A 22,912-nucleotide genomic window follows, 5' to 3' on the forward strand; every position below is an offset into this window, starting at 1 on the left:
GCCAGTCAGGTCCCTTTCCCCTCCTCGCCTGCCCCACTCACCCACAATGGAGAGGATGACCACCACGAAGTCGAAGATGTTCCAGCCAATGGTGAAGTAGTAGTGCCTCAAGGCAAACATTTTGAGCACACACTCACAGGTGAAGAAGATGACAAAGACCAGGTTAATCCAGTAGAGAATGTTCTCCATCTGCTTGCTCTGCGTGTCTGTCTCCACCATCATTGTCACCATGTTAAGGCAGATGAGCATCATGATAACAATGTCAAAGGCTTGTTGAGTGACAAAATCAAAGATGATACCTTGGATTTTGTTCTGGGTGGAGAGGGAGGGAGGAAGACAGAAAAGGCTTCATGAAAACCTTCCCCAGCAGACTGTGGGAGCTGCCATCCTGTTAATCGAAGTTCTCTTTGCTTTCTTTGCTGGAATACTGGCCAGCTCTCTGCTGCTGCTCTAGCAGGATATCAGGAGCATGGACAAAGACCAACGTCAACATTCCCTCACCAAGAGTTTTCTAAAATTGCCACTCTTCTCTTTGTGTCTGTGCCATCACACGTTTCTGGGTGTCTTCCTACCTCTCCAGCTGCTCCATTTTAGTCTCATTTGCCAGCCATTTCTTCTCTTAATCTCTTCTTCCTCCCTTGGAGAGCTCACCTACCATCTATTCCTACCGTTCACATATTACCTAGGCACTTCAGTTTCCCAAGTGTTTTCTTCTCCAGCCCGTATCTTTCCTCTGAACTCCTGGGTTGCTTGCTTGATATCACTCCTGGATGACTCATAAGCATCTAAAGCTCAGCAAGTCCAAAGCAGAGCTACCTCCTTTCCTCTGCCCCTCTCCCAACTTGCTCTTCTCTCACCGCAATTACTTATCCAGTCTCTAAGCCAGAAATCTGAGGGTCATTCCTGCTCTTCCCTCTCCCTCATCCCCCATCTAATCCACCACAGGTCCTGTGGATTCTTCCTTGAATTCGTCTGCTTCATTCCATTTCTGCTGCCCTCCTCTAACTAAGCCACCATCATCTTCCCTTTTGGGCTTCTAGAAGGGTCTCCTGACTGGTCTTCCTGCTTCCTCTCTTGCCCTCATCCAATGCAGTCTCCACACAGTAGCAAGTGTGATTATTTAAAAACATAAATGGATCCCATCACTCTCCTACTTAAAATCTCTCACTAGTTTCTCATTGGACTTGCAACAAAATTCCTATGGTTAACCTGACTTCAAAATGCCTTTCACAGTCTGATCCTGCTCACCTCACACCCCCTCCTCTGGTTCATCACCACCTGGCCACACTAGTGTTTCCTGCTTTTAGGGCCTCATTTGCTTTTCCAGGATTCCTTTCCCCAGCATTTTGGCTCCTTCTCATCCACTCAAATAGACCCGCCGTAGTGAGGCTTCTCCCACGACTCTGTTAAAGGAGATCCCCCAGCCCAGGCCTCCATTATTTTCTGTCATGGTCCTTCAGTTAATTTTTTTCTCACAACACTCTGCATTTAATTAAATTAATTTATTTATTTGATGCGGACCATTTTTAAAGTCTTTATTGAATTTGTTACAATATTGCTTCTGGGTTTTTTTTTTTATGTTTCTGGTTTTTGGGCTGCGAGGCATGTGGGATCTTAGCTCCCCGACCAGGGATTGAACCCGCAACCCCTGCATTGGAAGGTGAAGTCTTAACCACTGGACTGCCAGGGAAGTCCCTGCATTTTATAATAACTGTTCACTTACTTATTATCTATATCCCCACTACACTGTAAGCTCCATGATTGTGTTGTCTAAATTTGTTCATCACTTTTTGCCTAGTGCCTGGTACACAGTAGGATATCTGTAACTATTTGCGGAATAAGTCTTTATTAATGCTTCCTACCACACTGAGCGTTTATATTTTAGTGTGGAAGAAAATACGCTCAGGTTCCCACGTGCAAAGTACTGAACAGAACTTTAGAAATGGCAGTCCTCTTGCATTCCCTCTGATCACATTTCTATCAAAGTGGAAACTATCAAGGAAATATAAAAAATGTTCCCTTTCTTAAGATCTCCCTGATTTTTTAGATACCTAGGCACTTGAGCTCATGCTTATTTTCAGGATTACTTAACTTGGTGGTTTTCAAACTGTTCCACAAAGCCCTAAGGTTTCCTCTCCCTCAGAAGTTGGTGAGGGGGGTATGCCAGGAACAGGGCGTGTGGGGTTAAGTCAGGAAAATGGTCTGGGACTCCCACTCTTGATTCAAACAAAGTAGCTTCACTTTCATTTTTTATAAATTAGGTTGCCAGGTAAGCTTTTAAGAGTTCTGCTGTGGTGGTGTTGTTGTTTTAAATAAAAAGTTACTTTCTTTATTTATTTTTGGCCACGCCGCACGGCTTGTGGGATCTTAGTTCCCCAACCATGGATCGAACCCGGGCCCCCGGCAGTGGTAGCACGGAGTCCTAACTACTGGACCGCCAGGGAATTCCCTAAAGAGTTACTTTAAATAAAAGTTACAGAAGAAGGAACTTTTGAGCGTGGCTTTTGGGGGTCATGTCCCACTCAGCGGGATGTATGGCTTCAGGAGCACAGCGTCTCCTTCTCTGAAGCAAGAGAACCACCACCAACACAGGGTCAAGCAGAATCCCAGTCTCCAAATCTGTTTTACAAAAGGCTCAGTTCAAGGGGGGAAATCAGGCCACAGACTCTCCTAGCTTCACCCTCTCCTGCTCCCACAGATAACCAGAAAGAGGCATTAGCTTAGCTTTCAGGCACACCCTTGCAAAGACTTACTTGTTAAGCAGAGAGCTGAGAAAATAATGACCAAATCCTATCTCGTACTGCTAGGAAAGAGATCAGCTTTCATTTCACTTTCCTTTGTTAATTTGTAGTGGGTCTCTTAAAAACATCACTCTACCAGGGTCACAGCCAATGTGGTCAACATGCCGATTCTCTGCTGCTGCCCCAGGATGCCTCAGAGGAAAGGTCGGGTGCAAATGCAAAAGCCGTCCCATACCTTAACCCCTGTTCTTCTGCCATCTTCCTCAGATCTTCTGCCGTCTTCCTCAGATCCCTGCTTGCGGGATCTTAGTTCCCCGACCGGGGATTGAACCCGGGCCCTCGGCAGTGAAAGCACAGAGTCCTAACCACTGGATGGCCAGCGAATTCCCTTCCTCAGATCTTTTGGATGGGACAGCGAGGAGAGGATTGGAGGGCACAGGCCGCCCATCATCTGCCCCTTTCCTCCCTCTGCAGTAACTCTAGCCGTGTCTTTTTCCATATGGGGCCTCACTCTGCCCTGGGCCCCGCACAATGCACTCACCAGGGGGCGGGGGATGGGTTTCTGTGGTTTCTTTGAGCCCAGCTTTTTCATGGCATTGTAGTACTTCTTCTGTTCTTCGGTCATGAAGATGTCTTGACCTCCAAAGTAAAGGAGGGAAAAAGAGAACGTGCAATTACAACTGGCTTTCACATGCTACAGGTTTGGACCTAAGGTGCAACCCTGAGAACCGAGGGGGATCTACCCCCTTTACTTTCCAGAGGTCAGTTTAGCTAATGGTTGTCCCGGAGTGAGGTAGACCTGGGACAACTAATCTAACTCGAAGAGATACCTTTGTTTTCAGCTTGGGATTTCTGAGACCTGCTAGGGGCTAGGAAGGAAAGAAGGAAGGAAATGGACTAATAGACCCCCGGGGAAGGATAAACTTGAGAGCCATGACTCTAAACACATCTTTATAAATTCTGGGGGGCCTGCTTTCCTGACACAATTCTCAAAAAAGCATTTTAAAATGAAAGGATTTTCAAGTCCTGGCTAATGGCCCATTTATTTCCGACAATATTAAAAATTTAGAAATCTTGGTGGGAGCAAACAATTTGGGAAGTTCCTTGGAGTTTGTTGGGACAGGCTTGATTTATAAAATGGATGACAAGAGTAATCTTATTTGCTTTGGAAAAATTGTTAACGATCTGGGACAAGTAAAGGAAGTGAGCTTTCCGAGGTTGATCTCTCAAATCCCAATGTGCTGGTGGTACCAGGGATTAACATAGATAATGACAAGTCGAGACAATTTCTACTTCTCACTCAAGCTATTCATCTGCTGCTTTCCTTTTCAGCTGTCACTAAACCCTCTATGACCCTACCTCCCTCTGGTGGGAGGCCAAACCTAGTAAAAAGCCTCAGGAATTGCTAGTAAATTTGGTACTAGTAAATTGCTAGTTTGGTCTAGTAAATGTGGTAAACCGCACACTGCAAAATCCAGCAGAACAGAACGAGCTGGTTGGGACTAATGTACAGTGGGGCCAGTGCCACAGTGAGGTGATGATACGGATTTTAGAGAAAGAGAGGCATTTCTCTCTCTCGAGAGGGACAGAAGTGCCTCTCATCTGGGTTGACCTCCGGCCACGGGCAATGTGGGGAGGAGACCTATCTTTTTCTTTTGTTGATTGAAGTTATCAATGATGACACCAATGAACAGGTTCAGGGTGAAGAAGGAGCCGAAGATGATGAAGATGACAAAGTAGATGTACATGTAGATGTTGTCCTCATACTTAGGCTGCTCATCAGGCTGTCAAAGGACAGGAGAAAAAAAAAAAAAGAGAGTCAGCTCCTAGCTTGGGGGTCAGGTGGGGGATTCCGACATGCCAAGGCCGTCAGCCCCGCTGACCGCTTGAGCTGCTGAGCCAGCTGGGGTAGGGGAGCCCTAGGTTCTCTCTGCCTGTCTCCTTCTCCACACTGGCAGGTCCTGCCCTGAGAAGGCATTATGCCTTCCGTGAGGTATGTGAAGAATATGCAAATCGTGAGGCGAGGGGGGAGGGGAGGGCTGTCTGCTAGGAGCTACACTCATTTCAAATCAGCACTGAAGCGCAGACAGCTCCATGAGGGCCGGGTGAAAACCAACAGCCTCACCATCTGGAGCCACTGTAAGAGACTGATGACTCCCTGAGAGGAGGAACGTGATCTGTAATCAGTGAGACAGGCAAAACATGTTCTAACCCTCTCTCTCTTTCTTGATGAGCTCCACCATGCTGCTTGCTTTCTAACCATTTAAGAAGGTTGTGGTGTCACCAGGTATAACCTTACCTTTCGGGAATCTACAGCTGCATACATGATGTCCATCCAGCCTTTGAAGGTTGCCTGGCAAACAGAGTCAGTCATTAGACTGTGCCTGGGAGGGGGTGGGCGGGAGTCTGGGCAGGGTCCCAAAGGCAGGCTTAGGTTCAGCGAGAACACAAGTCAGGGAGTTTGGGTGCAGCCTCACGTGGACACAGAATTTTCTGTTTGTTCATACAGGTCCCAGGGGAGCTTTGTCTAAGTCCCTGAATATAACATCAAAGATTGGCAGAGAAACGTGTTGACGGTGGTAACTGGATCAATACTTTTACAAAAGGTCTTTAAAATGGGTCTGAGAAGGTCGCCTAAAGCTAGGGCAAACTCATATTTTTGAGTGGCAGGAATCTACTGAGTTTACTTAGAACTTAGCCCTCCATGAAGGAGTCATTTTTTTAAAAAGGTGTTAAACAAGCAATGGGGGGGGGGGAGGTCTGAAAAATTAATAGTTGCATTAAAAAAAAACAAGGTCAGAACTTTCCCCCTAAGATACACGTTTAGCCTATGGTAGTGGCCACACTGGCTTCATCCTAGGCAGCCCCTTCCCGATTCTCCCACTATACCTAACCTGATTTTGGAAACTAATACGGGTAACCAGTTTAACAGCCTCCATGTTTTCCTTTCGTTCTCTGTTTTACTTACTCAACCAGATTCTAAGTTTTTTCAGGGCCTGGGCAGTTCTTTATTCATCTGATGGCCCTGGTACTGCCCAAGCACAGTGCCTTGCATGTGGTGGGGACTCAATACAATGTTTGGCTGGCTGATGTGCACTGGTTTCCTGGAGCTGCTCTAATTTAGGTTCAATCTGTGGGTCCAATTTCTTGAACTGGGAGAGAACAGCTAAAGAGCTCTGGAGTGGGATAAACCACTGCTCATCCCATTAATTCCTACAAGCTAACAGTAAGTGCTTACTATACGCAAGGCCGAGTTGACAGCTTCACCTGCATTATCACATTTAATACTCCCAACAACTCTATGACATAGGGACAGTTGTAATAGTAACAAAGAAACATAATAGCAAATACCATTAATTAAGCACTGCTATGTGCCAGGCATTGTGCTAAGAAATGTTAATAAATTATCATGAATCCTCTTAACTACCATGCAAGGTATTATTACTCAAATTTAACAGATGAAGAAACAGACTCAGAGAGGTTTAGTAATTTGTCCAAGGTTACATATCCAATAAATACCAGAGTGTGTGGCTCAAACCTACATCTGTTTGAGTCCAAAGACTAGGAGCTTTCATTGTACTCTACTGTCTTGTCAAACACTCCAAAAAATCGACCAGACAGAAAGAGAAAACTAGACATGATGGAATGCTTCATTGTTTACTGTGATACATTAACTTGAGACCTTTCTCTGGGGTTGAGCTGACATGAGTAGCGGCATCATAACACCGTCATATTGTCATATTTAGTTAACTCTAGTGTAGCTGTTACGTGGGATTGTTCTGCTCCATCAATTTTTTTTTTTTTTTTTTTTTTTGGTCTATGCACTTACCTACTTTATTTTTTCTTTCTCTTTAACTACATACTCTGTCATGGAGAGAGATGGTGATCTCTCTGCAACTTTATTATGCTGCAGGAATCCTTATTTGTTGCTAAGCAGAACTCTGCTTCTGAGCACAGTGACAGATTCCCTTGGCTGAGGTTTTGGAGATGTCAGAGTACTCAGGAAAGGTGTCTCCCTGGAACTGGTTTGGGAAATGACACTGTCCTCTGACTTATTAACAGCAATCCTGATTCTGGACGCAGGGTTGAGAAGGAACCAAATGAGATTTCTGCTAGCCTTCCGGATTTCATAGGACTGAAAACAATCCTTACCACTTGAAGAAGCGCCAGATATCCTGCCCCGACGTTGTCAAAGTTGATCTTCACGTTCTTCCATCTGATTTCTGTATTGTTCCCCTCCATGAGCTTTTCACACTCAGTTTTATTGTTGACATCTTCAATTTCAAATCGGATTTCAGAAGACTCATTAAAGCAGTAGTGGTACTTTCCGGCAAACAGGTTAACTCCCATGATGCTGAAAATCAGCCAGAAGATGAGACACACCAGCAGCACATTCATGATGGAGGGGATGGCGCCCACCAAGGCATTCACCACCACCTGCATTTGGAAGGGGGAGGTTGCTGAGTGTCGGGAAGAAGTACAGGCACGCATACTCTTTTGATTTCCAGGAGGGGAATGACACTTTGTGGCTTGTTCTGACTATGGAAACATTATGTCCCCTTTGGAATTAGGGATCCACAAGCAGGACCAAAATTTTGTATATCTATGAAATATATTTTGAGGAATTCTAAAAATTACATATTTATTTCATTGAACACAAATTCTCCTGCCCAAGTTGACCTAGGTCTCTCTCCTAGGCATCAACCTCGGACCGAAAAAATTATTTCATTGTCTAGTGTCCCTTCTCATCAACTCATAAAATATGCCCCCCATGGGAAAATCTGAGTGACTTCAAGCTCACCAGTTGCCTTTCGACAGACATTCCCCCTCTGCAAAGCAAGATGAGATTGTTCAAAATCACAGAGAACTACCCTGTGGGGTTAGCAGTGAATCACTCAACGGTACATAAAGTCTCTTTTATGACTGTGCAAGGCCAGTTATCTTATTTCAGGCAAGAGCTGAGCATGCATTTTTTGCAGGCTCAAGAAAAAAAAAAAAAAGCTATATTCCCTCTACCAAACAGTATAAAATAAAATCTGAACAGTTGTGTTTTCCATGCAAGATTCATTATTCTTCTTCAGGCTTTTTTTTTTTCTGACTTTGCAGGCTTCTAGATCTGAGTTGCCCTCTGCTTGGCTAATGCTGGTGTCTCTCTGCTCAATCCGGGGTTTGACTCAACTCTTCACAATGTATTATTAGAAAAAGGAATAATTTGGGGTTTTTTGGAGAATTTTGGGTTAGATCGCTGGTCTCAAAACCCAAAAACTGGCATATTGTTAAAAATCACTGACTATAGTAAGCTCGGGAGTGAAAAAAAGCAAAGGGAAAGGAGCTCCCTCAGAAATCAAAGTTTCTGTGTTCTCTTTGATTTTGCTTCACACTGTAGATGAGAATAGCTAGACAACACTTCCACTGTGGCAGCAGTTTTCACTAGAAGAGTTCAAAGTGCTTTACAAAAATAGCGTTTCAGGTGGTGGGGCAGAAAACAAAGCTGGTGTTCATTTCTTCCCTGATTCTCACTTGCTGTTGTCTTAAGCAGGACTGCTAAGGCCCAGAAAGGTGACCCTAAAATGGGAAGCATGTGTCTTCCTTTTTCTAGTATCCTAGGAGGATAAGTGGAGTTAAAATAAAGACCCTGGATATAAACAAAGTCTTCTAATGTTTTGTTAGAAGGAGGTGACAAGTATCACCACCTTCCTCCATCCGCTTTTCAGTGCAGGGAAGAGACAGGACACGCTGCCAACCAGCACAGCATGGAAACAGCCAAAAGGGCCGTGCTGTAGAAGGAACACCAGGGGGCAGCTCTGGGCTCTAATTTGAGCCCGATTTGGGATCAGGTTTTCCTTATCTTCTGTTTTTGCCTTAGATTGTAATGTCACTCATTGGAACACGTGGCTGAGAAGAGCTGTCTGTCCTGTCCTATATAAAAAAGGCAACGATATTCTGCTAAGGAGTCACTCTTCCTTAGATTAAAATATTAGTTTTGTGTTTCTCCAATTCATGTATCAAGGCCTTTAGATTGAGAGGCAGTTATTTCTTAATTCTTAGACCAAGAAATCTCTTCTAGATGTAATAGCTCTGTCATTGGTATAAAATAATTATACTTCCATTGTTCATTACTTTGAGCAAGGAAAGCCAGAATACCTGCAATCTGGGAACTCCCCAATGTTACTGTGGAGAATGATATTCATATTTATTAATTTATGTTACCAAATGTGTCAGGTGATCAGATATGAATTTTACCTCCTCTTTCTACAGTTGCTTACCCTTTGATGGGAATACTTCAAGGCAATGAAATGTGCAAAAGAATAGGCAAAAGGAAGATGACCCACAAATGGAATAATTTATTTCTCAAAAGTTAAGAGAGTAGGTTATGTAAAGTTTCAGAAGCTCAGGTCTATGTGACAGCATTTTGCAGCAGAGCTCAGGTGAGACAGCGTGACCTTCTATTAGACCATCACAAGTGTGCAATACAGAAGTTGGCCCCGAAAGATCTGAAACCTAGAAATCTTGCTTTTTATATCAATTCAGAATATACCTCCTCTAGGAATTCTTCTGACTGCCTTAACCTAGTCTAACCTGTCCTACATAGTGTCTGTGTGTTACAGTTAAATATGGGGCAATATTTCCAGCAGGGAAGAATCATTAGCTAATTGACTAAGAAATCTCTTTGCACCTTTAAACTCATAGATATGCTCAAAGGAATCAGTACACAAAAGTATTTACTGGGCCTCGTTCTCTGATATACATGACATAAAAATCCTATAAAATCCAATGTACTTGTAAGATGTAAATGTACTTTCACTTATAATGAAATGTACTTTCATTATAACCAAAGAAAAACTTCTTAGCTTCATTTCATGAATAAAACAGTAAACAGCTGATGAACTTTACTAATAATTCTTCCTTGTTGTGAACATTAGCTAATATTCTCAGCAACCAAAGAGCAAGAAACCATGCTTTCTTATTTTGAACTCTTACACTATAGACATATATATATAAATGATAATTTAAGTTTCCATGGATAGTTACATAATAAAGTGGATCTCCTCTTCTGCTCCCTAATAACTCAAGTTATTCTGTGTCACCTTTAATTATGATGAAATTCATTATTGTTAAAAATTAGGTATAGAAATATTACTCAAAGCTAGGATCTAGCAACCTATAAAGTTACTTATTGCAATGCAAGTTTATATTTAGCAGTTGATAGAAATCTCATTTGATGAAAAAATTCCAATGGGTACTAATTCTTTCAGCATTTTTGTCTTCTCTATAATGCCTAGAACATTATTGCTCATTAAATACTATAAAATCTGTCAAATAGCTTTTAATATCTGGCAGAGGGAACATGGCTTTAATGGACAACTATATACTGACAACAAAAATGCATGCATGTTTCACAGCATTACTATTCTGTACCCTCAAAAATTTAACAGCACAGCAAAATCCTTAAATGAAGATTACTATGGAGGAGAGAAAAGCAAAGAACTACATTAAGCATTCCTTTGCCGACAGCATGAGTGTTTCAGTGTTCTGGTCTTTGGTTTGAGGAAGAGACTGAAGTCAGTGTCCCAGGACAGGCTAGGGCCTTATGTTCCCTCTCAAGCGAAGGTCTGAACCTCTCACCGGAGCAGCACAGTGACAGTTGAGCCCATCTGCATTGATGTTCATAAAGATGTCTTGTTTAAAATTTTCTAAGGGGATAATCGCTTAGATTATGCAAGTGTTGGCACACACAAGGACCCAAACCAACAAATGAAAAACACGGCCCTGCAGAAGAGTAACGTTCAAGTAAAACATAGGTCCCTAATTCTATTTATTATTGGGGCAAATTCACTCCTCCCTTCTTGCAGTTATTCTTGCACAGAAGGGCTGGGGGACTGCAGGAAAGGAATGGGTCCTGAGTTTTCACCTCCGGCCCAACCAGAAGTGGCCGTGCTGTTGCTGACTGGAGCCAACCAAAGGAGGTGACATCCTTTACCAGAGCTTCCCTTACTGAATGTTTACTGTTTGAAAGCCCGGCTTTGGGTTCAAACTTGTTCCTGCCCTTATCATCTCATTTGAAAAAACCTTTACTAATGCTTTTCAAATACAACTGTCTGCTCTTCTGGTCACCCATTCCAGGCCTCTGGGCTCCTCAACCACTTGAAAGTTGACAAGTAAAAGTGTTGAGGAAATGGAAACTGCAAGTCCCGGAAAGGTGAGGAAAGAAGGAGGAGCTAAAGGGAAGAGGTGTGGCCACCAGAAGCACTCCTGTGTTGGGACAATTCACGTAATTTCCTCGTGAGCCAACTGGCGGCAGCTGGTCAGGGAGGACTGCCTCTGCCACAGGTTGGGACTGGCAGTGATGGGCACCCAGATGGAGAAAGTCAGTAGCAGTGGCAGTTGGGCATCTTTTTCTGGGCTTTCTTTGGGTATTACCAGTCTCCTTTTAGGAGTTCCAGGACCCCTCCTGGGGCATGTGGAGGATCACAGGCTACTGAGTTTAGGTACAATGTTGCAATTATTGTCTTCAGTTTTCAGTCACCAAAACGGATTATCAACTTTATAACAAAACTAGTATGACTTATTTAAAAAATTTAACTAACCCCTTCTGAAAAAAGTGGGAAGGTGGGAGAGGAGGGAAGAGCATTTTAACCCTGTTTTCAGTGACACCATGGCCCCCTAAAACACTGAGCCCTCCGCAATATCCTCTCTTTCCCCTTACATTTAGCTCGAGCATAACAATGACCTGATTGCACACATTCTGAAACCTCTCTTATCTGTGGGAGAAAGACTTAGAATCCCAAGTTTTGTTTCTTAAATTAAAATAAATTTATGCTGCTGTGGAACTGACCTTCCTGCAGATGGTTTCAGGTGGGTTGCAGAAAGCTTATATTTAGTAAACCAAACTGTGACTGTGCTACAGGAGAAATGCAAATTTCTTGCAGAAAGCATTTGTCTGGATAAACTAAAATAATAAAATTCCCAAGTCCCAGTGAAATTTTCGTCTTCCTGTACAGATGTGGGTGGCTTCACGAAACAGCGGCCAGGAACCCACAGATGGGGACTGATGACGCAGCACTGTCCTGGTACCTAGTTTCTCTGAGCAGTCTTGCTTCACGTGGGCTACCACAACAGTTTAATTTTTATTCCTACATTCTGATATCTGCACGTTTAAAAACGCATCCTCTGGTTTGCTCTCCTGCATGTATTCAACATCTGAATTAAAATGAGTTTTCTTGGTCTCGTTAAGTATAACAGACCTCTCTGATTACCAAAGGACAACCATTACCACCAAAAGCCAGTGGTCCATTTGATTTTACGGACTTGCATGTCTGTGTGTGTGTGCGAACGCTCGCGCACGCACATGTGCACACACACACAATTTTTTTAAACCAAGAGAGACAGCAAAAAGGCACCAAAAGAGGGAGCCTTATTTCTATAGTTGGCAGGGTGACAGCACCTTGCACTGTTTGGATTTGGGTGGAGTTATCTATCGCCAAAGCAGGAATAGCAGGTGTTGAGAAATTTCAGGAGAACTAGCTGATAGTCATCTAGCATCGTACCCGGTTGTTATTTTGACAGTGTTAGGACAGGGGACCGTATAGCGTGGGCAGAGGGGTAGGGGGGTGAGGAGGAAAGCTTTGCTATCAGACAGAGGCTTGCCAGTCCTTACGGGACTGGGCTGAGAACAACAAGGTGCAATAAGAGGAATCAGAACAGAAAGAAAAGCATTTCTTTTCCCGGGCCCATGCCAAATTCCGCTCCGTCCCCAATTCCAGGCCTGCCATCCCGTCTTCAAGCCCCTTCTCGGCCGCTTTCTCAGCGACTCCAAGGCCGCAGTCCCCACCTGGCTGACGCCCCCTACACTGCACTCTCCCTGCCTGCGGCCTCTGCTTTTCAGTGGGTCTGTGGGTGACAATTCCCCTTCTTTGCACCTGGTGATTCTCCCTATTAAATCAACAGCCCAGAAAGCCGCCCCAAGGGCTACAGGTAAGCCAGGCCAGATGAGAATAGCCAATGTTAACATGTTCTGCGATGGCGTGTCGTTGGGGGTGGGGCCGGTATTAATGTGATGAGGCAGCTAAACGCGACTGCCCTTGGGGCAGGTGCGGGGGAGAAAGAGTGGAGGATCAAATCAGCAGCTGCATCCAGAGTTCGTGTGTGAATGATCTTTCCACCACGTGATCAGTTCTAGCATGCTTAGACAGTTTCCACTGGCATGCAGAAGGATCAGCTGCTCTTAGTATCTTACCCTCATCCCTTCAAATCGTGATAAGGCTCTTAAGGGTCTCAAAGCTCTTAGGGTCCTAAGGGACTTTATGGCACCTAGTTCCGAGTAGCCCAGGGCATTAGCTATAAGGCTGACTAAAGAGACCTACACGGAAACAGAAGAGAAAAACAAAAACAAAAAAAGGAAACGAAAGAAAAAAAAAAAAAAAAGAAAACAGAGAGGTTCCAGAGTGTTAGAATAAAGCCCCTAGCACTGATTATACAGATTGGGCCTCCCCCCCCCCAACCCCAGGAAGAGGAAGTGGGTAACACCAGCTGCCTACTTCAACTTGGACTCAAACGACCTGGAAGGAAAGGTGGTTGAGAGGCAGAAGAAAACACACAAAGGGAAGAGAACGTGGAGAGAGGGCAGTAGAACAGACATACAAGTTGGCAAAGGGGAGAGGCTGAAGGGAGAGGGAGAATGAGGAAGTTCCATTGGAAGGAGAGGAGCCTGAACAGATGACAAAAACCTTACCCTCGCCCTTTATAGTCTCTGCAGGTCCCAGAAGTTCCCATTAAATTAAGCCAGACAAATTTAATGGTACCTATGGAAAAGAATACAGATAAATACACACACTCCACACAGGCTGCCCCCTCCTCAGCTCATTCACCATGGATTTCCAACAGGGACAAGCTCTCTTACTCCTGGTTGACAAGAAACCATTGGTTTGAGAATTGGATGCGTTACTACATCAACAAGGAAACGTATTCAGTAAGTACCACAGCTGACTTTGCAGTTCCCAACAAGAAAAGGACCAAAAGAAGAAACTTCTTGATGGAGGTTTGGCTCCATGGGAACTCACTTAAGTGATTCTATCTCTCACTTTTAACCGCAACAATCCTTCCATCTTTTAATTATAACCATGACTCCTTCATGGCCACGAGAGCTTGGGTGGGTCTGGACAACTGAATCCATATTTTCCCTTATAATCCCCATTCTTTCTCTCCAGAACAGCCCCAAAAGAACTGGCCTCAGGTCTGTCCTTTCCAGGACAATCTTCTATTACTCTCATCATCAGAATAACAGCTGGAAGGGTTCTTGGAATAATTTTTTATTTATAGATGAGGAAATTGAGACCCATACACAAGAATTTGCCCAGTGTCACATTGGCAGTTCTGGAGCCAGGATTAAAGGCTCACATGCCTGATTCCCAGGCCAGAGCTCTTTCTCCCATGGATAGGTCACCTCCCTCACTGGCAGGTTGGATGACAAAATCTCAGTAGAGGATTACGGTATCTGAACAATTTGGGGTTGAATATGTTGCCATGCTGGGGAGAAGTAGTCTGGTCTCTAGGCCTAGAGTCACGGTCAAATTCTTCCCTGCTCTTCCACCAGCAAACTCACCTTATTCTACCAGAGCTCTCAGAACAGTTACCACGCCGACCCTTAACTATACCTAGGGCTGCCTGGGCCTAACCGGAGAGAGATATGTAGCTCTTCATGGGACACCAGACCTGAAATACCTTTAGTTAGAATGTTTGGGCTCTGGCTTTCTTAGAGCAGTCTTTCCTTTATATTGCACCACAAATTCTGGGATCGGTTAAGATGTTTCCATCAACAATTCTTAAATTCCCTCTACTGGGAAGTGGTGATTACAGATCGGCTTGGCCTAAACTGGTATTTTAAAGCAACAATCCATAACTTAGTTTCATTTGTTGCTTTTTATCTCTAGCTGAGGGATTTACTTCTTTGATTCCGTACCTCTGAACTGTAAAAAAAAAAAAAAAAAAAAAGTTGCTTTAAATGAAGATATTTATAATTAAGCAGCAGGCTGGCAGCGGTAGAAGTAGCAGGTCAATGACCTAGTGAGGGTCACGGATGAACAGGCTCAAAGGTTTCAGTTTTTAAAAGGGTTGTGAACCTTCAACTATGCCTGTCCTCATAACCCATTAGTGTAGGTCTCTTCTCTAGAGTCCTGGGCAGTATCCAAAGCAAATCTGGAATTAAATGCTGCCCTAAGGCTGACTAAAGAGACCTACATGAGTAGGTCTCATGCTCTTTGAAGGGTAGATGGCTCAGAGTTCAATTTCTGTTCAAAACAAGGGCCTCAAAATCCTTATCTAGAACACAGTAGTACCAACCAATCATTTTCCCTCCATCCATCATTAACAGTAAGACTCTACATGGAGGTGTCTTCTGCCTTCTATTGCCAAGTGCAGCCAACTCTTAACCCCAAAGAATCTATAGGTACATCTGAAGGTAAGAGACCTCAACCAAATACATGAGTTCAAAATACCTGAGTCAACTTCATCCTGTGAAACTATGCCAGGTAAAGACTGCAAAAAACAAGACAACCCAAGTTCTTCTCTGGGCAGGGGGCGGTGCGTAATTTATCTGATAATAAATAGGCCTACCTAAAGTGGGGGGAAGGGTGGAGGAGGTACAGATGCCAATTCAGAGGCTGGCTCTAAATGGTGCTGAGAGATAGTCTGCCACTCAATTCATCAATCTGGCCAAGATCACCCTAGACAGGATCAGCAAGCATCCGATCTGGGTTATTCCTAAACAGTTAGGGGCAATTTTATAATCTGCTGAGTCTCCATGTTAAACTCTCACTGGACATAATCAGAACATGGTTTAGAGTTAAGGAAAGACTCAAACCTGAAAAAAAAAAAAAAAGGAGTTGAGGGGAAGTCAAAATCCAGGGTATCTGTGGCTTCAGGCATTGAAAAAAAGGGAGAGACACTGGGTGGCTTTTTCAAAATGATGTGAACATTTTCAAATGGAGAATGGTTTCAGTAGTCTGAATTCAGGATGAGGTGAATGGTCTCTGCAAGTTCCCATCCCTGGAACCGATATGCTGGCTAATCTCCGGATCTGATGTGGTAAATTTCCCTGGGAAAAGATGACAAAATTCTTTTCCAGGACAAGATCTCCAGTGCAGCCAAGGACCTGGGCAAAAGAAAATGTTGTCTCTGTTTGGGAATTCACCTGGCTTATAAACACAGAGAGTTAACCTTGGAAGTTGTCTAGATCATCCCCATGATTCTAAAAGGTACTGTGAGCAGCTATAAAGGGCAACAAGGAAGAATGAAAATCCATTAGGGAAACAGACATGGTGATGAATAACAGATTCAGACATCAAGTCACCGGTGGATGAAATGGGAGGAAGAGAGTCTCAGAGATGCTGCAAAATTAGGACCTAATATTTACACCTGCTGGATGTTCTCAAATGCCGAAGGCACTAGACACTTTGTCCAAAAGGACAGCAAAAACTGACAGTTCCACGTGTCCAAGGGTCAGTCTAAGCCTTATTCTCCACCCGCAACTCAAAAGTGGCAAACAGTGCAGCCATGGCATGGACTGGGGCTCCCCCACCCCAACCAGCACACTCTGCTTCACACTGGTTATTTGTGTACGTGTCCCATCTTTTCAGTCCTTTGAGAGAAGTGACCTTGTCTTCTACTCTCTGTATCCCCCCACAATACCTGGCAGGAGGCTTTGTGTTGCGGATGCTCGATAGACATGAGACGTGAAGAATAAATGCACTGCTCTGTCCCAGAGAAAACAGAAGGAAGGTCCTGGGAAAGCCCTGTTCCTGGAATGCTGGATTTCCACAGCCTGGAATCAGGTCAGAGTGGCCCAGCAAGCCAGTGTGAGCTTCCCAGGGGCCGGGACTATGCCTGCCTGTCCCGTGACTCCCTATGGCTTCTGGGACAATTCCACACGGAGAATGGTATTTCATTTATGTCTGTCTACTAGTCACTGGTCCAGAGGTAGTCTCAGGAGCCAGTGTCAGGTCTCATGGCAATGTAAGAATCCAGCAATTCCCCAAAGCTAGGGGGATTTAAGGATTATTGTCAGTTGGCTACATGCCTTTCTCATGTTTTTTGTTTCCCTGCCACCTAGTATAAAAAGTACTAAAAATATTTGCTAAATAAATAAATGGTGACATGCAGAATCGTTAATGCTTTTAGCAGCTTATTTGGGTACCAGAGGAATGTGGGATACTTGATTGAGACTCACAAATTCTGGGATTGCCCACCCCAGGGGGAAGAGGAATAGAGTAGCAGAGGTTAGGGTGAACAGGAGGCCCGTCATGGTAGGGAAGATCTGTTCTGAATCACAGCTTTCCTAGGGCTGTTGGAAGTGTGGTAGTGGATGTATCTATCCGAGTTCTTGGAAGGTCCAGAAGATGAGGGGCTTCTAGGATTCCCACGGGCGTCCCACCTGATTCTAAGTGGTCCTGAGGAGTTACAGTGAAATGAAGACTCCAGAGCACTTGCCGTGTTCTGTAGAAAGAAAGCTGGCCCAGTGTCACTTTAGTTCTCTGGGCCTTATCCCAAGCCCATTCCTTAGCTCCTAGAACTCAAGCTTTCCATCTGTGGGAGGTAGAGTCCCTTCCATCCAAGGCTGCTGAAACCTCTGGCTAGGAGCCTCTCTTGCTGGCAACTCTGGGGCGATACGTCTCCGGTTCACTCGGACGGCAGCCAGTGACCTCCTCGCTTCATTTAGGGATCCTCCCAAAGGCCTGCTTTTTGAAATAGGGAATGCAGATAGGAGCACAGTGACAGCTCTTGGAAGGAGTCATTAAACCATGGAAGTTGCAGGTACTGTGTTGGGAAAGGAGCCCATTAACAGAGCAGAACGCCAGGTGCCTGTTACTTCCTTGCTGCTCTATGCTAGATCCCGGAGGCACTCTACACGTAGTTCACCATATAGCCAATGAAACCCATATTCTAAATGTATCAACCCAGCCGCCAAACACTCCACTTTCTTGGCACTTCTCAGCCCTCAGAAGGAAGTGAAGTTTCCATAGGCCCTGCTCCTGAAATTCCCATTCATTCCCATTCAAATGCTGATTTGACTGAAAGAAAAAAAGCTTTAGTGATTAGACAGAATAAGAAACACTCATCATGGTTAGAAAACCCAGTAAGGAACAAGTCGTGGTGGGGTGAGAAACAGTTTCAGGTGATGCAGCTTCCACCCTGAAAAATAACATGGCAGGTGAAGGCCACTGAGCTGTGGAGATGGTCTCAAAACCTGGAGGAAAAAGGATTTTTTAAGAGTTTGATCACCTCTGTGGAAATGGCAATGTGTGGGAAGAGGGGGGGGTTTGTTTCAGGGTAAACTCCTCCTCTCCCTGACAGTCTGACTTGTTCAGATGAGTCTGGTATGAAGACTTGACGTAGATGGGGGTGTCCACAGGGACGGTCAGCAGGAGAGTCTACTTAGATCCCACCACCACCTCCATCCCAGCAGCACCCACCTCGTCCTCTAAGCCCTCTCCTGGCAGCAGGAGGAGGACATCACACTGGTTCGGGGACAGAATCTTCCTGTTCCCAGCCTAATAACAAGGCTCTGACACCAGTGATTCTTCCCAATCCTAATCTCTCAAACTTCTAGGTCAAACCACCAGAGTAAAGAGCTGCTGAGTTAGTCCCTGGAGCAAATGTAGGACTTCAGAGTCCCTTCCCAGAGTTACAATCTGAGTGCTCCATCTACATCTTGCCCTACACCCTGGGCCCCAGGCAACTCCAGCCCTTAGAGGAAGGACAGTCCCTGTTTTTGCTTTCCTGCTGGCATGGGTGGGAAGTAGAAAGCAGGACACGTACAGCCACGATGAGGAAGTCCAGCCAGCACCAGGCATTGGTGAAGAACTTGACGAAGCCATAGGCTATCCACTTGAGCAACATCTCCAGGATGAAGATATAGGTGAAGACTTTGTCAGCGTACTCCAGGATGGTACGAATGCTCTTTCTCTGCTCAATGTAGATGTCCTCGAAGGCCTGGAAGAGAGGCAGCAGCGGCCTATAGTGCCTAAAGGGAAACAAGCAACACGGAGGTACTGCCCCCCTCGGCAGCCCTCCCACCTGCGGTGGCCCGTCATCAGCTCCCTGTCTCTTTCGCTCTATCCCTTGCTACACATGGCTTTTCTCTTTAAAAAAGTGTTCTTGAGATGTAAGTCACATACCTCACAATTCAGCTATTTAAAGTGTACGATGCAATAGCTATTAATACAATTCAGAGTCGTACATCCATCACCACAATTTTAGAATATTTTCATTACCCCCCAAAGAAACCCCACACCTCTAGCTGTCACCCTCTAGTCTCCCGATCTCCCCCTAGTCCTGGCAACCACTCATCTATTTTCTATCTCGACAGATCTACTCCTTCTGGACATTTCGTATAAATGGAATCATATAATATGCGGTCCTTTGCGACTGGCTTCTTTAACTTAGAATAGTATTTTCAAAGTTCATCCATATCGCAGCACCCCTCAGCACTTCATTTTTCTTTTTATTGATGAATAATGTTCCAGTTATGGCTATACCAACATTTTGTTTATCCTTCATCAGTTGATGGACATTTGTGTTGTTTTCACTTTTTGGCTATTGTGAATAATGCTGCTATGAACATTTGTGTACAAGTTTTCATGTGGACATGTTTTTATGCCCCTTGGGTATATACCTAGGAGTGGAACGGCTGGGTCATTGGTAACTCAAGTTTAATTTTTTTGAGGAATTGCCAAACTGTTTTCCAAAGAGGCCGGACCAGTTTACATTCCCACCAGCAGTATATGAGGGGTCCAATTTCTCCACATCCTTGTTGACACTTTATATATTTATAGGACAAAAATTTTTCTCCCTTCAGCCCCTGACACCACAGGTACAGGTGGAGAGTTCCAGGACTGGAAGACACAGGGTGAAGAGAATCTCAACACTCCTTTCTTTCTCTGGAACTCCCAAATGAGGGGATGAGCCTTTGTCATGTGAAGGTCTGAGCACTCGTGCGTGCAGGGGGGCGGACTGCAGAAGCTCTGTGCTGGGGGGAGGGAATACCTGAAGCATGAAGAAAAAAACTGGAGGTGGGCAAAGGGTCCTGTGCCCTGCGGTGGAGGAGCCTGATCTGAACAGTTCCAGAAGGAAGGACAGAGTCAGGCTGCCCGCAGACTCTTCTTCCAAAATGCAGGCACACGGACATCCAGGTTCACTGCTGGGCAGTGGGGACAGAAATCACGGGTCCACAGTCCTCAGGGTCTGGTACAAATAAATCCTCTCCGCTCAGTGGAAAAGCTATAGCTTCCATGTCACGTTTCCCCTTAGCTCCACCTGTAGAAATCCATCCTAGAACCCAACATATGTGAGCTGTCTGAGACTGATCACCCTGTCACTGGGGGCTCTGATCCCCCTCTGAAATCTCCTCACAACCACATTCTAGTCTTTTCTTGGACGTTTTAGCTGTGGCTTCACTTGACTTGAGTCTCACGCCTACTACTGCGCAGGGTCTTCATGTCCTGAGCCCAGACTCCCCCGTTTTATTCACCTTTGATAAATAAAGACTGTCACAGGTAGCGGTAAAGAAAGTTCAATACATTTGTTTCACTGCTGCTTCTACTCTTTTTCGTAGAGACGGGGGAAGAGAAGAATCAAAGGGTGAGGCATGTCCTCTCTTATTTTAGGTTTTCATTGACTAGATTTGAAGAATAATGATGACAGCAATAATAAAAGACCTTCCTCCATCCCTGGCCTAAGTCTGATCCTCCGTTTCTCAAGGGCAGGGCCTGCACTGTCATCTTGGGGCCTCCACAGCGCCTCAGAAGGTGCTGAGTGAATGCCTGTTGGTGCAATAAATGGCCCGGGGGCAGGCAGGGTGGTCTGGCTCCCCTTCACTAGGGATGGAGGCTTTTTTGCCTCCTGCGCTAGTCCTGATGCTTTCCTGCATTCCTCACCACCCCCAACGCCCCACTGCTTCATGCTCGGGCTCTTCTTCACCACATGTCACTTCCTGTCTCGGCTTCCCCTATTCTCCTACCTCACAAGTCAGAGAGACTTCTCAAGTCACTGGGGGATCTTTAACACTAAATCTGGGGCTTCTCTCTTGTTATTTTTTGCTTCCAGATTAGGCTCTAATTCCACACCTACATGAATGTGCCCACCTTCTTTAAAAGCATTTCAAAATCCAGCATTCTTTACTTCTCCCTTAATTAAAAGAAGGAAAATGTGTTGTGTCTCTAGTCTCTGCTGTCTTCGAATCTACTCAACTAGGAAGCAGCTCCCTCACAGCAGACCCTGTCCAGATCTCCTCAGTTATAATCCTGCTAAAAAATGAAAGCAAACGCCAAGATAATTAGTCCTAGTAGGGGAGGAACCTGTGTGTTCAGTGCCCTGTGTGCCTCACTGATTAATGAGAAGCACTTACAACCACGTGAATATAATGACCTTTGTACCAGAGATCTGACTCTTAATATCTGCTAAGGCCATGGGTTCTCCAAGTTCAGCAGCGTATGAGGGGAGAGGGGGTGGAGGGGTACCACCTTCCTCCTATCTTGGGTAACTGAAAAGTCAAGAACTAGTGATTCAGGGTATTAGGCAAGAAAGGGAAGCTCATTTTAGGAAGTTGTTTTGAATGGGGCAAACTAAGCAGTGAAGATACTTGGTAATCTGTATTCTCTTCCTGATGAAAAGGGGGTCCTAGGCTTCAGAGGGATCGTGCTGAGTCTAAAGATGACGATTTGGACAACTTTGAATCCTAATCCCAAAGGCTCAAAACACCAGCTCGAAGCACTTTAGTAGATCATTATTCTTGGGTCTACAGTCAAGCTGTGTTCTCAGAGAAACTGGGCTTGGGCCCATCCAGTCTTCCCTGCTCTACCCCTTCCCCAGCCAATCCCCCATGGCTCTTTCCCCCGGACCTCACCAGGGCGCCACTGCTCAGCAGAATCATGAAGATGATGAAGGTCTCAAACCAATTGTGCTCCACAATGAGAAAGCAGGTTTTCCGCAGGATCCACCAAGACTTGCCCAGCCCTTCCTCAATGTTGACCTGGCAGCACTTGAATCTCTGGACACAACCTGGCACCAGAGGGAGAGGCAGGTCAGACTGTGGGACGTGCCCCGCCCAGATGTACCCTGTCCTCCTTCTCCCAGGCCCCACCAGGTGCTGCCCCAGCACACAGCCAGGAGCTCAGTGGCTGAATCGGAAGGTCTGGCTCAGAAGTGGAGAGGGTGGCAGGGCTGAGGCCAGGCTGCCAGGCTACCAGGGCAAGGCCCTCTGGCACTGGGAAGATGTCCTATAAAGAAGCAGTGAGAGGGAGGAGAAAAGGGTAGTCAGGAGGCAGACACAGCCATGACAGAATAGGCCTTTCTAGTGGAAGTTCTGGGCTGATGTCAAGAAAAAAGGACAAAGAAAAGCCTGAGAGTAAAAACTTGTGACAGCTAAGAATCAAATAGGGAAAACAGTATCAACCTCCCTCAAAATGATGAGGCGGGGAACAAAGTTCCTGAAGATAGCCACTGAGCCCCCCTCCCCAGCCAACCAGTGACCCTGGCAGAAATGTGTCTGTGAGCAGTGCAAGTGCTACATGCCATCCCCTCTCCTGGCCCCCTTTCACCTTCTGTGAAACAGGCATCTGGATCCAAGTATTCCTCAGGCTGTTCCACAGGGACTTCTTCTACTTCTGGTTTGATATCAATGGTGCTGCCTTCAGAGGAGCTAGTGTCATCCAGTTTCTAGATACACAAGGAAAAGGCAGAGAAGCAACACTGCAGCACCATGTCCACTCTACACTGACTACGCTACCTTGGTACAGATGATGGACCGGCTACATTTCTTGTTACAAATCCATGATCATCCAGTTCATCACAGGCAAACAATTACCACAGCACCCTCAAAACTTCTGTCAGGATGGGGTACAACATTAAAGCCCACTCACAGATGACAGTGATCTACCCTAAGCAGAAGATGGGCTACAGATTGGTCTCAGTAATACAGCTCAGACAGATTAATGGCAGGGAAGTACTTGAGGGTTTTCTCCAGCCTCTGGATCCAGATGATCCAGAAGCAATGGAGACAGATCTGGAAACATCTCAGGAATCTAGCTCATCTAGAATAACAATGCGGGGGGTGGGTAGGGTTGGTTCTCAAAGTTGAGAGTTGGCTCTTCCAGAATCTCTCTGCCAGACCCACAGCT

General features: G+C 45.2%; 1 protein-coding gene across 5 annotated transcripts in view; it reads right to left on the bottom strand.

Annotated features, from left to right (window-relative positions):
• The window catches only part of SCN8A (sodium voltage-gated channel alpha subunit 8), a 188,350-nt gene that overhangs the window by 9,578 nt on the left and 155,860 nt on the right, over positions 1-22,912 (bottom strand). For 3 of the 5 annotated variants that reach the window (XM_057557190.1, XM_057557187.1, XM_057557188.1), the window contains 9 exons: positions 22,334-22,451; positions 21,640-21,794; positions 18,555-18,728; positions 12,979-13,101; positions 6,894-7,178; positions 5,041-5,094; positions 4,388-4,525; positions 3,283-3,387; positions 42-312 (listed from right to left, as the gene is read on the bottom strand). In XM_057557190.1, coding sequence (XP_057413173.1) covers positions 42-312; positions 3,283-3,387; positions 4,388-4,525; positions 5,041-5,094; positions 6,894-7,178; positions 12,979-13,101; positions 18,555-18,728; positions 21,640-21,794; positions 22,334-22,451 — 1,423 coding nt within the window. The remainder of the gene's footprint in view (positions 1-41; positions 313-3,282; positions 3,388-4,387; positions 4,526-5,040; positions 5,095-6,893; positions 7,179-12,978; positions 13,102-18,554; positions 18,729-21,639; positions 21,795-22,333; positions 22,452-22,912) is intronic. The other 2 variants (XM_057557189.1, XM_057557191.1) reach the window with 1 other exon arrangement.

Source organism: Balaenoptera acutorostrata, chromosome 11 (assembly GCF_949987535.1).
Source record: "Balaenoptera acutorostrata chromosome 11, mBalAcu1.1, whole genome shotgun sequence".
Lineage (NCBI taxonomy): Eukaryota > Metazoa > Chordata > Mammalia > Artiodactyla > Balaenopteridae > Balaenoptera > Balaenoptera acutorostrata.